Genomic DNA, 13,923 nt, shown 5'->3' with positions numbered 1-13,923 from the left:
CCTCATTTGATCCACGTTGGACCTCTGGTGTATAAATTTCTGTGAGAAGTTGAGAACAGAACACATTATAAAGGGTAGAAAGCATTACGGTAGTCAATTTTGCATTCTTAAACATACTACCGTAAATTCCGGACTATAAGCCTCTACTTTTTTCCCAAACTTTCATCACTGCTTATTCAGTGATGCGGCCAATTTATGTAATTTTTCTAGAATAGAAGAATAGAATTTACTTTTATTGTCATTCTTTGTAACAATGCACACAGAACAAAATGTCGATACACCTAACCCGTACAGCTAAACTGTAGCGAGCCGATGCAGCCGTAGCCAAACAGGGCGTAACCATTTTAATTATTAGGAGACCAAACCCCCCAATTCCAACCCTTAATGCTGAGCGCCAAGCAGGGAGGCAATGAGTACCAATGTTGTAAGTCTTAGATATGACTCGGCCGAGGCTTGAACCAGCGACCTCCCAGTCTCAGAGCGGGCGCCCTACCATCTAGGCCAGGGGTGTCAAACTCATTTTACCTCAGGGGCCACACGATAGAACAAACATTCTCTCGGGGGCCGGACTAGTAGATTAGAGAGAAAGAAAAAGAGAGAAAGAAATAAGACAAAGCGAAGGAGAAAAGAGAGAGGGTGGGACAATGAAAGAGAGGAAGGGAGAAAGAGAGAGAGAGAGAAGAGAGAGGGAGAGAGAATGTGAGAAACAAAAAAGATATAAAGACAAATAGTGAGAGAGGGGGAAAGAAATAGAGAGAAAGAATGATATCCAAAGAGAAATAGAAAGAGAGAAAGGGGGAAGGAGAGAAAAGAGAAGGAGAGAAGGGGAAAGCAGGAGAGAGCAAAAGAGAGAAAAGGAAAAATGGAAGAGAGAGCAAAAGACGGTAAAAAGACACAGAGAGAGAAAGAGACAAAGAGAAACAAAGAAAGAGAGAGAGACACAGAAAGTGAAAGAGAGAGACACGGAGAGTGAGAGAAAAAGGGAGGAAGAGAAAGAGAGAAAGAGAGAGAGAGAGAGAAGAAATACAAGTACACCGTCTTTGTGAGAGGCACCTGGCTTTGGCAACATCAAGTGGACATATTTAGACCTGCAGCTCGTTTTTCTCTTGCGCTTCTCTGAGCCTTGTCTGTCTCGCGGGCCGGATTCAATCCCTTAGCGGGCCTGATCTGGCCCCCGGGCCGCATGTTTGACACCCCTGATCTAGGCTAACCGCCGCCAGCATATTTGGTATTGGAGTAATCCAAAAGTAATTGAAAGTAATCAAGTTAAAGTAACCCTACCCAACCCTGAAAATGATAAGGTTTTATAACACAATTACCGGTCTGTTCTTCTCTATTCAACTACAATAACTCAAATATTGCTCGGAAATCTTTAAATCCTTTGACATACAACTCATTTTTAAAGTAACGGAAATAGTTACTTTTCCTGGTAACTAGTTACTTTTACTATAGGATAACTCAGTAACTTTTTGGAAGTAACTATAAAAAAAAATTAAGGTAACATGCCCAACACCAATAATGACTAAGCGAATGAAGACGTTATAAATGACTAAAATTATAAAGAGGTTATAAATGAATAAATCATACAACCATGATTATATATGAAGCGACACATTTCAATATTACAACAAGAAAATGACTTTTAATGGATAATTTTGCCTGACAAAATGTGATTACTTACTTCATTGGGTCACAGCCTGTGTTCCCTCTAAGCTGCGCGCGTGCGCAATTTTGCACTGCTCGGCGTGCTCGCACATTCTGAGCACACAAGAAAATCTAGCCGGCGCACAAAAATGAGGGCTCAAAATTACTAATTAAGAAGCAAGTCAAAGTTACAGTGCATGAAGGTAAAAATACACGGGTTCCCCTGACGTTGTGTCCTAAATGCGGTATTTTAAAGTCAATGTCGAACGAAGTTGAAAAGTAAAGTCAGTAGAGTTTGTCGAGAACTGGCTTCTTCGGCTCGGTTCAACAAAAGAAACCGGCTCTTTCGGGTCCTAAACGGCTCTTCAGGTTGTTTTTGCTTCTTTAATCCCAACATGACCGAATATTATCTAAAATTCTGCACAAAATGACTTAAAGGAAGGGAGGAATAGAACCAAAAAAAAAAAAAGGAAAAAGTAGTGAAAAGCTGGGAAAAATAAAACAAAAGGAAGAGAAAAAAAGAAAGAAATAATTAGAAAAAAGCCAGAAAAAAAGAAAAGAAAGAAATGTAGGAAAACGGTAATTAGAGAACAAAAAGAAAAAGTACCAGCTCGGAAAAAATAAACACAATGAGATTTTTTTTAAAGTAATTTAAAAAAAAAAGTGGGAAAAAAACACGGAAAAAAGAGGAAAAAGTTTGTGTTGCATTCAAATAATTTTCAATTATATCAAGTGAATCTTGTTGCCAACATTGTACTTCCACTAAAAAATGTGATTAAGTACAGTTCTGTATCTGACAACCGACTAAATAAGCCCCCCAAAATGTTAATATTATGCGACAAAATATATCAGGAAATAAAAATAAATGGATATCTTGTGAAAGAATTGTAAGAACAAACGACGTTTGTAGGCCGTACAACCTTTGCAATAGTACATGAGTCAATTAATTCAAAAGAGAAAAATAATTTTGTATTTCCGTAAACTCAGCAAAATGTAACTTGAGGTCAAGTTTGGACATGTTTGATATTTAATTATCTTGCCACACTTGGGATTATGGTTGCTCACTGTTGTTTTAAGCGTTGCTCACCGACTTCGTGTGAACGCTCAGACCCGTGGAAAATTAGAGGGAACATTGGGTCACAGGTATACAACAAAGCGTTAAAAACCGCACAGTCATTTGTCAGTCATTAACCGAGACGAGCCAAGGACTCGTCGAGACAAGCACAAAGACAAACATAGTTGGAAACCACAGAGCGTTGCAGTCTTACGTGGAGTTCACATACTTGTAACAACACGTCGATCGAAATGTCCTCCCTCGTGGTGCCACCACCTCAACGTCTGCGGACCGCTTTGACGGTTCTTCAACGCCACATGTTTGGACCCGGACCCTCCAATGTTCCGCCGCGCATTCTGCAGGCCGGAGCTAATCCCGTCATTGGACACATGCATCCAGAGACCTTGGAGGTAAACTGAGCAATTGTGGGAAATGTCACATAACTTGTTTGAATGTTTTCATGCATTAGGTCCTTGAAATGGTGGATTCTCGTTGAATGGCATTTACACTGTCTTGGCAGCAATCACTTAAAACACAAATTAGATTAATCAAACTTGTCAGACCGGATTAGAAAAACTGGATCTGTTGTTCAAGATTCCACTACTCCACACTGAATCCTAGAGACCTAAGCAGTTTTTTTCAACAGGCTGTCAACAATTCACCCAAATTTTTCATAACCTTGTGTTTTAGTCAAGTGGGTTATTGCAATAAAATAAAAAAATAAAAAAAACAGCAAGGCACAAAACACTTAGGGTGCTCAACAACTTGAAAGCGTTAAACTTAAAATTGCCACTGGTTACAATTACTAGTGTTGTCAGAGACATTCTGCGTCTCATCATGTGTTTAACTTCTGGGATTTGGCTAAGTATTTGGAACAAGAAAAAAAGAGCTGGAGAGAAGCAGTTCAGTTTACAACTTTTACTACAAATTTACAAATAGAATAAAACAGAGTGCACTCCGGACCAATTGTGTCATGATTACTGATGCGAGGCACCTGAGCCTGCTCCTTTGGCGCCAACTGCCTAGGACGCTGATTGGCTCCCTGTCACTTTTTATAACCCCGTCGTCCTGTCACCGGTTGTCGGTCAGTCTGTGAACCTCAGCTTACGCTAGGCAAGCCTTTCAACCCTGACTCTCTCCTGTTCTGATTCCCGTCCGTTTCCCGGCTCTGACCCCTCCTGGCTAGTGATCTGTTTTTTTCCCACTCTCGACACCGCCATCGCTCGCCACAGAAATACCACTTCCGCGTCTGAGCAACTTGCTCCCCGCGTCTGGTGATCTACGGATTGTGTGTACTATCCTTTCCCTTCCTCCCAATAAAACTAAGAGAAATGCACGCAAGTGGGTCCTGTCTCCGTTCTGGTCCTGACAAATTGATCAGGAGAGAGTTCTCCCAAAAGGCAATGAAAAGGTCTCCCTCCAATATGCATCGAAAAAAGACTTGTATTTGACAAAATACAAAATGAAACTTACATTGGCTGTAGGGGGCAGCACGGCGGCGCAGTGGTTAGCGCTTGTGCGGCACAGTTCATGTCATGGGAACCTGTCGTGGGTTCAAATCCAGACTTTCTGTGCGGAGTTTGTATGTTCTCCCCGTGCTTGCATAGGTTTCCTCCGGGCACTCCGGTTTCCTCCCACATTCCAAAGACATGCATTTCAGGTGAATTGGCCGGTCCAAATTGTCCCTAGGTGTGAATGAGCGAATGAGTTGTCTGTCCCTGTGTGCCCTGCGATTGGCTGGCAACCAGTTCAGGGTGTCCCCTGCCCACTGCCCGATGATTGCTGGGATGGGCTCCAGCCCCCCGTGACCCTACTGAGGATAAGCGGTACGGCTAATGAGATGAGATGAGACATTGGCTGTAAATCTCCAGGGAGGGACGTCTTTGTTTAGGCTGCAGGTGTTGTAAAACCATATGGCAGCACTGGGAAAGTACCCAAACAATGGAAACCTTGAACAAATACAGAAAGTATACAGTATACTTCATTCACATATGTGGATCAGCATAAGGTGTATTTTTAACAACTACATGTCAAATGATAATGTGTTTATCAAAGTAATGATATGCTAAATAAATATGGCCCAAAACTCATGCGATAGTGACAACATAATCAGTGACACATTTTAATAATCCAACATGAGTTACTTCATTTAAAATCGAACTCAGTTACCCCTCAGATTACCAACACCAAAAAGTAGAGTACAACTAAAAAAGTAATTATCTAGTTACAAATTACTCTATATACTCGCATGGAATCCAACCTCCTACAAATGCTTTGAAATTGCCACATAATAGAAGAAATAGAATAAAATGTGTACACCAACCTGTGGAAGCAGTAAACACTTCATATTTCTTGGCTTGTGCAATCTTGAGAGTTTGCAAATGAACATTTTTCAGAGACACTCCACATGCAATTTATCCATAGGCCTCCTTTGATGTCTTCTTTTCTCCGGACATGGTTTAATTCAGAAATCATTTGACAAATAAAAATGCCAAAATTCAGCAAATTTTTACTGTAAATCCTGTGCTTACATTTGCCCCATTGATTGAGTTGGTTTGTTGTTCATGTTTAAGGAAATCCCCCTCTACACATACTGCCTACCATTCCCCACTGGTGAAATACAAGCAAATATGTGCATATAAGCTGAACCCGCCATTTCGAGTAGTTTATTTTATAATTGTAAGTTTGCCTTAGATGCAAGTATACATGGTAGGGAGAATATCTGCTTGAGGAGAAATTTAGTTTCCTTTTATTCTTATTGATTGAGATGGCGCCACCATAACTGTATTTAGTTGTGATTTGTAGGTAGAATTAAACACAACTACTCTTCCAAGAATGTTGTTAGTTGTTAGTTAGTCTTTTTTTGCACTATGATGACTATTTTTGCACCAAATGCATATGTTGACTATTTCTTGCACTGTGACTATTTTTGCACCAAATGCATATTGCACAAACCCCTACGATACCAAACTGTATGTAACATCCTACATGCCGACATTTCTTGTGTAAATTTTGTGTAAATTATAACTATAACCTTATCCTCCTTGTTCATAACCTTATCTTCTCTGTTCCTTTATCTTCTTGGGTTTTTTACCTCACTGTGAATGTGTGAAACTGGAGTGTCATGCCCAATTTCGTTGTCACAATATGTTAACCCATTTTGTAACAATGACAATAAAGGTATATTCTATTCTATTCTATTCTATTCTATTCTGTATGTGACACAGCCTGGAAGTACATTGGCCAGATTTATTGTTTTGTTTTTTGCAGATAATGGCTGATATTCGAAGCGGAATACAGTACATGTTCCAGACCCAGAACCCGGTAACTTTGGCGGTGAGTGGCACGGGCCACAGCGCCATGGAGTGCGCCATTTTTAATGCCGTGGAAGCCGGCGAAAGCGTGCTGGCTGCAGTCAATGGCATATGGGGAGAGCGGGCGGCGGACATGGCAGGAAGGATAGGTAACAAGTAGCATTAAGGTGTTAACAAATACCACAACATTTAGAAAAAAAATTTGATACAAACTTTTTGGTCATCTAATGTTTGAATTGTATTTTTAATTCCCGTTTGACTTCTTGCTTTTATCTCCTTTTGTTTATATCATTGTAATTCCCTGCTCTAAGGATTCCCTCAAAAAGAATACCGTATTGCAAGCTGTGTGTGTCTTGGGCAAGTGCAGCCTGTTGGCACCCATCCCTCTCCAGGCTGTTTTGGGGTTGGGGTTTGGGATCTTTAATCTACTAGTCCGGCCCCCGACAGAATGTTTGAAAAAGATAAAACGGGTTTTCATGTATACCAGTAGCAGGGGAAGCCTCCTGATCTGACTCAGATACAGCACCTTTATCATCTGGTTGCCGTTGTTGTCGGTCTACAGAACAGGTGTCAAACTGGCGGCCCGCGGGTCAGATCAGGCCCGCTGAGGGATTGAATCCGGCCCGCGAGACAACACCCAGAGAAGCGCAAGAGAAAAACACGCTGCAGGTTGAAATATGTCAACTTGATGTTGCCAAAACCAGGTGCCTCTCACAAAGACACTGTACTTGTATTTATCTCTCTCTCTCTCTCTCTCTCTCTCTCTCTCTCTCTCTCTCTCTCTCTCTCTCTCTCTCTCTCTCTCTCTCTTTCTTTCTTTTCCACCTTTTCTCCCACTCTGTCTCTGTCTCTTTCACTCTCTGTGTCTCTCTTTTTCTCTTCCTTTTTTGCTCTTTGTCTCTTTCTCTCTCTGTGTCTTTTAACTTCTTTTACTCTAACTTCCTTTTTTCCTTTTCTCTCTTTTCTCTTTCTCTCTTCATACCATTCGCGCTTTCTTTTCTTTTTTCTCTCTTTCTGTCTTTCTATTTCTCTTTGGATTTCTTTCTTCCTCTCCCTTTCTTTTCCCCGTCTCTCACGACTTTTTATCTTTTGTTTCTCACGCTCTGTCCCTCTCTCTCTTTTTCTTTCTTTGTTCCGCCCTCTCTCCTTTTCCCTCCCTTGCTCTCTTATTTCTTTATCTCTCTTTTTCTTTCTCTTGAATCTACTAGTCCGGCCCCCGACAGAATGTTTGTTCTATCGTGTGGCCCCCGAGCTTTAATGAGTTTGACACCCCTGGTCTAAAGAGTCCTCCAGCTGTTCTGAGAACATAGCGGATCCAAAATCAAAAGTATTTTGCACACATAAAAACAAAAGAAATGCCAGAAATTATAATAAAAGCTATCTATCTGCTGCACCTTATAGACCTAAAAATATAGTAAATAAAATCGGAATTAAATGCTTCTACATAAGGTAACCATTAATAAATCAATCAAGTTAATTTGGTTAAGTCAAAATGTGTTGGCCTGGAGAAGGATGGGCGCCCCTAAGCTGTACTTGCCCTAGACACACCACAGAAAATGGTGCCCCAACAACCCTAGTGGTTAAGGGATCCAACCAATCAACCAACCAATCAACCAACCAACCAACCAAGTCATGTAATATTTATTTGTAATCACTAAAAGTCTCAAAGAGCTGCAAAGACCACTAGAACATCCTCCCCTGATCTGAAATCTACATGAGTAGTGAAACATTTTGTTCTATAAAATAGGTAGGTTTTTCATTGCTGCCATTTTTGTAATGCAACCATCACTCTAACTGTAGTTTTGTTTCAATTAACCTTAAAGTACGGGGAACCATATGTATTTAAAATAAATGGGACTTTATAAAACTTTTTTTTTTTTAATAATTGAACGTTGCAACATCACAAACATTTTTCAAGGGAACATTAGGTGCTGCAGAAGTACAGAGAGAAAAAAATAGTAAAACAAGTACATGAAATAAATAAAGTAAAAAGTCAATTGTATAGCCCTTAATCACAAGGAGTCTCAAAGGGCTGCACAGACCACAGACTATTGCAAACCACAGACTATTATTACCATCCCCTGATCTAAAACCTACATGAGGGCAAGGAAAAATTCAAAATCCTCAGCCTGAGGGACATGAAGAAACCTTGATAAAATAAAAATAAAAATAATATCTTTAACTCTACGATTCTTGAGCATGTTATACATAATTTTCTAATTGCGAAATGTTTATCATGTTCAAAGATTTAACTTACGGAGGTAGAAAAAGAGTATTTTACGTATTTGCAGGTGTAAAGCATATATTTTTATGCATTTTTGTTTATTGTCAAATTAATTGACAAGCATGTTGATTTTTTCATCGTTTTATACTATACAATATTATGTTGTTTTGTGCAATATTTTTCTATCTGTTCAATATTTGAATAAAAAGGAGGAAGTCAAAAGTTCTTTAAGAAATCCGATTCATCGATTAATCCCCAAAAAATAATCAACCAATTAATTGATTATGAAAATAATTGTTAGTTGCAGCCCTAGAAAAAATATCACAAAGGTTCAATATATTTGGAAAGTGTAGCTTATAATTAGGTGCGCCTTATAGTACGTAAAATACAGAAGTACAGTCCCACATGAGAATCGGGCAATTTAATTTTTACATACTTCTGATACCTAGTGATATACTCTTTAAAATTGTACATTTTTCCCATAATCTTGCCACACTCTAAAAAGTTAACATTTGCTGATTTTGAACCGAAGAGATGTTGAAGACGAGATAAAATGTATTTCGTACAAAACCTTAGTTCCTTCTAAAATGTTCATGGCTGAATGGCACATTTGTTTGCAAATGCTAAAATGTTTTTGTTTTGTTTTTCGACCAAATAGGTGCTCGAGTAAACACCATTGTTACACCTCCTGGCGGATTCTTCACAAATGCAGAAATCGAGCGGGTAAAAGGACACTCTTGTTTTCAAGTTAATAAGTCACTGATGTCAAATGTCTTGTGTACTGTGCCAGGCATTGTCCAAACACAGGCCTGTGCTACTTTTCTTGACACACGGAGAGTCGTCCTCTGGTGTCCTTCATCCGTTGGATGGTATTGGAGATCTGTGTCACAAGTAAGAGAAATAAGAGACATACAACTGCCATGTAGAACAATTACGATGAGGTTCATTTCTCAACAGGTACAACTGTTTGCTTTTAGTGGATTCTGTGGCCTCGATAGGGGGTGCTCCGTTGTACATGGATCAACAAGGTGATGAAGAGGACATGGAGATTGTGGGACGATGGCAATAATTTAATAAAAAAGAAAAGTGGTGGATTCAATGGACATTTAGGGACAAGACAAGAGACACTTGCACACAAAAGCTGATTGGCTGAAACAAGGGAGAGAAACAAGACACTACGAAACATAGAACACGACTAATTGTACTAGATAGATAGATAGATAGATAGATAGATAGATAGATAGATAGATAGATAGATAGATAGATAGATAGATAGATAGATAGATAGATAGATAGATAGATAGATAGATAGATAGATAGATAGATAGATAGATAGATAGATAGATAGATAGATAGATAGATAGATAGATAGATAGATAGATAGATAGATAGATAGATAGATAGATAGATAGATAGATAGATAGATAGATAGATAGATAGATAGATAGATAGATAGATAGATAGATAGATAGATAGATAGATAGATAGATAGATAGATAGATAGATAGATAGATAGATAGATAGATAGATACTTTATTCATCCCCGCAGGGAAATTCACATTTCCAGCAGCATCCCTGCGCTGAGAACAATACAATAATAAAGCAAAAAGAATACTATATACAAATACCCAATGTGACGTGCTAATACCCACTGTAGCATGTTGTATAGAGTATCTAGATAGTGCTACACAGAATACATATTGCAATAAAATTCAGTAATATGCAATGTAGGGGGTGTGGTTTAATGTGGGCCTTTACTCTGCCGGGTTGAGTTAAAGAGCCTCATGGCATGAGGAAGAAAAGATCTCTTCAGTCTGTCCGTGGTACAAGACAGTGACAGCAGTCTGTCGCTGAAGCTGCTCTTCTGTCTTCTGTCTTATTGTAAACTGTTGTGAAAAAATGTTTCTCCATCTGCCATGTTTAGGGATCGATATATTGTACACGGGTTCTCAGAAGGTTTTGAATGCCCCGCCTGGAACGGCTCCAATTTCCTTTAGTGAGCGAGCGTGGTGAGTAACATTTTAATTCATTGTTTTATTATTTGATTTCCTTAAAACAAAAACAAACAGGGGGTCACCACCATAAAAAAAAGCGGGAAAAACTGAAAATACATATCTTGCGACTTATTTAGTAATGTTTGTTGTTGATAAGTGTTACTGCTGGTTGGTGGTTGGATCCCTTAACCACTAGTGTTGTAGGGGGACCATTTTCTGTGTTGTGTCTTGGGAAAGTTCAGCCTGGTGGCACCCATCCCTCTCAAGGCCAACATTTGTTCCCACCCGGTCTTGAACTGAGGACCTTTCGCGTGTCATGCTAATGAGCTAACCCCTGCACTACTTTTAATTGCACTACAGAATTATTCTTTCATTGCACTATTATTATATTGGCAGCACGGCGGCCCAGTGATTAGCGCGCATGCGGTACAGTTCTGAGGTCATGAGATCGAATCTCCTGTGTGGAGTTTGCATGTTCTCCCCGTGCTTACGTGGGTTTCGTTTCCGGGCACTCCGGTTTCCTCCCACATTCCAAAAACATGCATGTCAGGTTGATTGGCCAGTCTTAATTGTCCCTAGGTGTGAATGAGCGAGCCTGTGTGCCCTGCGACTGGCTGGCAATCGGTTCAGGGTGTCCCGTGCCCGGTGCCCAAAGATAGCTGGGATGGGCTCCAGCACCCCTGTGACCCTATTGAGGATAAGCGGTGCAGATAATGGATGGATGGATGGATGCACTATTATTATAATGTTGGCCAATCTCATCTGTTGTAAATATTTAGTCTTTTTAATCCGGCAGTCTTTTATCTTATTTTTCTCTTTAGTGTATCCATAAGTTTACCCTGGAGTGTTCTTTATTAATGTTTTTTGTTGTTTTGTTTTCTTAAGTGAGCAGTATTTTGAGCAATATTTTAGGCAGCTACAAGATGATAATTCGACTCTCACAATTAGTAAAAACCTTGTTGCATTCAGTGAATGTTTCACCATTTGGATATCAATGACAAAAAAAAATATTGTATTCTATTTTAATTCTTATTTTACATGCATACTAAAGGAACAATAAGAGTTGTAGTTCAACACTGTTGTAATTCTATGACCATTTTTTTCGGCAGTCAGAAAATATTCAACCGCAAAACAAAGCCAGTGTCTTTCTTCTTGGATCTGAGCTGGCTGTCTAATTACTGGGGATGTGATGGAAAAGCTACCCGGATGTAAAAACTCTTTTTTTTTTTAAAGTAAATCAGAAATGATTTCATGTACTAATTGAGTCCTGTGTGCAGCTACCACCACACGGGCCCTGTCTCTGCTTTTTATTCCCTCAGGGAGAGCCTGGCCATCCTGGCGGAAGAGGTGAGGCGAAATAGTAATTTCATGAGCTAATGAGTAGAAAACAAATATTTCTTAGGAGGAATGCACAGTAATTGGAAGCTGCTCTACAGGGTCTGGAAGATTCCTGGGGGAGACACAGGAAAGTAGCAGAGCATTTCCATAGCGGTTTGGAGCTATTGGGACTTAAACCTTTGGTGGAGGACAAGGTGACAATATTGAGTTGTTTTGGCTTTGGTAAGGCGCCCGCTTTGAGACTGGGAGGTCGGTGGTTCGCGCCCCGGCCGAGTCATTCCTAAGACTTAAAAAGTGGTCGGCGGCGCCCTCTGTTGGCTGCGGCTGCATCGGCTCGCTACAACGGGTCAGGTGCAATCGACATTTTACCAGCTCAGTAGCCTAGATGGTAAGGCGCCCGCTTTGAGACTGGGAGGTCGGTGGTTCGCGCCCCGGCCGAGTCATTCCTAAGACTTAAAAAGTGGTCGGCGGCGCCCTCTGTTGGCTGCGGCTGCATCGGCTCGCTACAACGGGTCAGGTGCAATCGACATTTCGTTCTGTGTACATTGTTACACAGAATGACAATACAAGGAAATTATTATTATTATTATTATTATTAAAATTGCTCCCAAGTTGAGTCTTTTAGATCTTAAAGTGGGACTGCAATGCTAATTGTAGTAATTTCAAATATGGATATTGTTTCCTCCCCCCCAAGGCGTTGAGATTACCGACGGTAACAACAATTGTGGCTCCGCAAGGGTACGACTGGAAGGAGATCACAACCTACATAATGAAGACACACAACTTGGAAATATCCGGGGGGCTCGGACCAACAGCTGGAAAGGTACAATTTCCTACTTATCTAGCTAAAACCCTGGCTAAGTGGCTCCTTTTTGTCTGACAAAAGATCCTTACTATCTGGCAAGCTAATGATCTATTTAACAAACCAACTTAAACCCACTCACCTCTAGTTTACATGTCACTTATCAAGCCATCTTGCTACCCAGTTAAATTAATGTCATTCATCGACTTTCTGTGCTGTTTTGCAGGTGCTTCGCGTCGGTCTGATGGGATGCAACAGCACAATTTCGAGTGCCGACATGGTGCTGGCTGCTCTGAAGGATGCACTAACACACTGTCACAAGAGCAAAGTCTGAAACCCACATTTCAATGAATGCTTTTATTCATGATGTCCCTTAGTAGTTTATGTGACGTCTTCTGGTATGTTGTTGTGATAAATTGATTCGGAATTGAAATAAAATCGCATGTTTGCTTTTCATTCTGCGTACAGTTTATTGTGCAAATTCATATTGGAGATTATCGCACAATTTTTCAAAATATAAATATAGTTGATAACAGTTGCCTCGAGCGATAAGGCAAAAAAATGAACTTTTACGTTCTCTCCTTGTGCACTACATCGTGTGAATGATGTAGTGAAATACATCTTATGTACGATGTAGGAAACGACAGGAGGATACACTGAATATTCCTTTTTATACTTTTAGCTTACTTTTTGTGCTTGTCAGTCCTATTTTATACTTTCAGCAGTTTGCACTACTTTTCAGTACTTTTACATTCATTACAGTGCGCCTCAGCACTGTGTATATATATATATATATATATATATATATATATATATAGACTTGAATGAATCCACCGACCGTAACATATATATATATATATATATATATACACATATATACATAGTGCACATTGCTTGTTCACATTTTTTTCTGTGCAATTTTGTCATTGCACTACTTTTCATCGTGTTATTGTTCTCATGCACGTCCAACTTAGGCCAGTCTTCAAGCACTACCTTTTAAATACGTTTGTCTTATAATCCTTACATTTTTTATCACATTTTTGTATTTGAAGTCCTTATTACATGTTTATCCAGGAATGCCAGGTCTAATCTTAGGCCAGTCTTCAAGCACTACCTTTTCAATACGTTTGTCTTATAATCCTCACATTTTTTTTTATCACATTTTTCTATTTTAAGTCCTTATTACATGTTTATCCAAGAATGCCAGGTCTAATCTCATCGTAAACAATCTTCACTACGTTGTTATCAATGATAATAATGACAATTATTATTCGAATTCATTTAGGGTTTGAACAATTTTTATTGACACTTTTAACAGCAAATAGACAATGTGAGGTTTGAACATTTTTTATAGACCCACAATTTGATTATATCATTTTATAACAATATGAGTTTTGAACAATTTCTGTCGACATTATTGACAGCAATTAAACATATTAACATATTCACAATTTCATTATATCATATTCTAACTATGAGGTTTGAACAATTTTTATCTACACTTTTAACAGCAGTTAACCAATGTGTAAAGGGCAAAAATTGTTCAAACCCCA

The 13,923-nt window shown here is 39.4% G+C and overlaps 1 protein-coding gene across 1 annotated transcript; it reads left to right on the top strand.

Annotated features, from left to right (window-relative positions):
- Window positions 1-2,860: 2,860 nt before the first annotated feature.
- Window positions 2,861-12,805, top strand: agxta (alanine--glyoxylate aminotransferase a). Its single transcript, XM_088349364.1, has 11 exons — window positions 2,861-3,108; window positions 5,969-6,161; window positions 8,895-8,959; window positions 9,027-9,127; window positions 9,194-9,264; window positions 10,161-10,245; window positions 11,340-11,438; window positions 11,508-11,577; window positions 11,667-11,762; window positions 12,263-12,391; window positions 12,597-12,805. Exons 1-11 carry the CDS (start codon window positions 2,950-2,952, stop codon window positions 12,702-12,704), a joined length of 1,176 nt encoding a protein of 391 aa, XP_088205490.1. The 5' UTR covers window positions 2,861-2,949; the 3' UTR covers window positions 12,705-12,805.
- The last annotated feature ends 1,118 nt before the right edge of the window (window positions 12,806-13,923 follow it).

The sequence above is a fragment of the Urocampus carinirostris genome, chromosome 12 (genome assembly GCF_059441175.1).
Source record: "Urocampus carinirostris isolate Australia breed hairy pipefish chromosome 12, RoL_Ucar_1.0, whole genome shotgun sequence".
NCBI lineage: Eukaryota > Metazoa > Chordata > Actinopteri > Syngnathiformes > Syngnathidae > Urocampus > Urocampus carinirostris.
The sequence above is the reverse complement of the archived record's forward strand: the minus strand, read 5'-3'. Positions and strand labels throughout refer to the sequence as shown.

Excerpts from the sequence above, each read along its gene's own strand:
- agxta (XM_088349364.1), top strand. The coding sequence starts at position 2,950 with ATGTCCTCCCTCGTGGTGCCACCACCTCAACGTCTGCGGACCGCTTTG. Across the intron at positions 9,265-10,160 it reads GTTGTACATGGATCAACAAG|GGATCGATATATTGTACACG; the intron begins GTGATGAAGAGG and ends TGCCATGTTTAG. Across the intron at positions 12,392-12,596 it reads TCGGACCAACAGCTGGAAAG|GTGCTTCGCGTCGGTCTGAT; the intron begins GTACAATTTCCT and ends GCTGTTTTGCAG.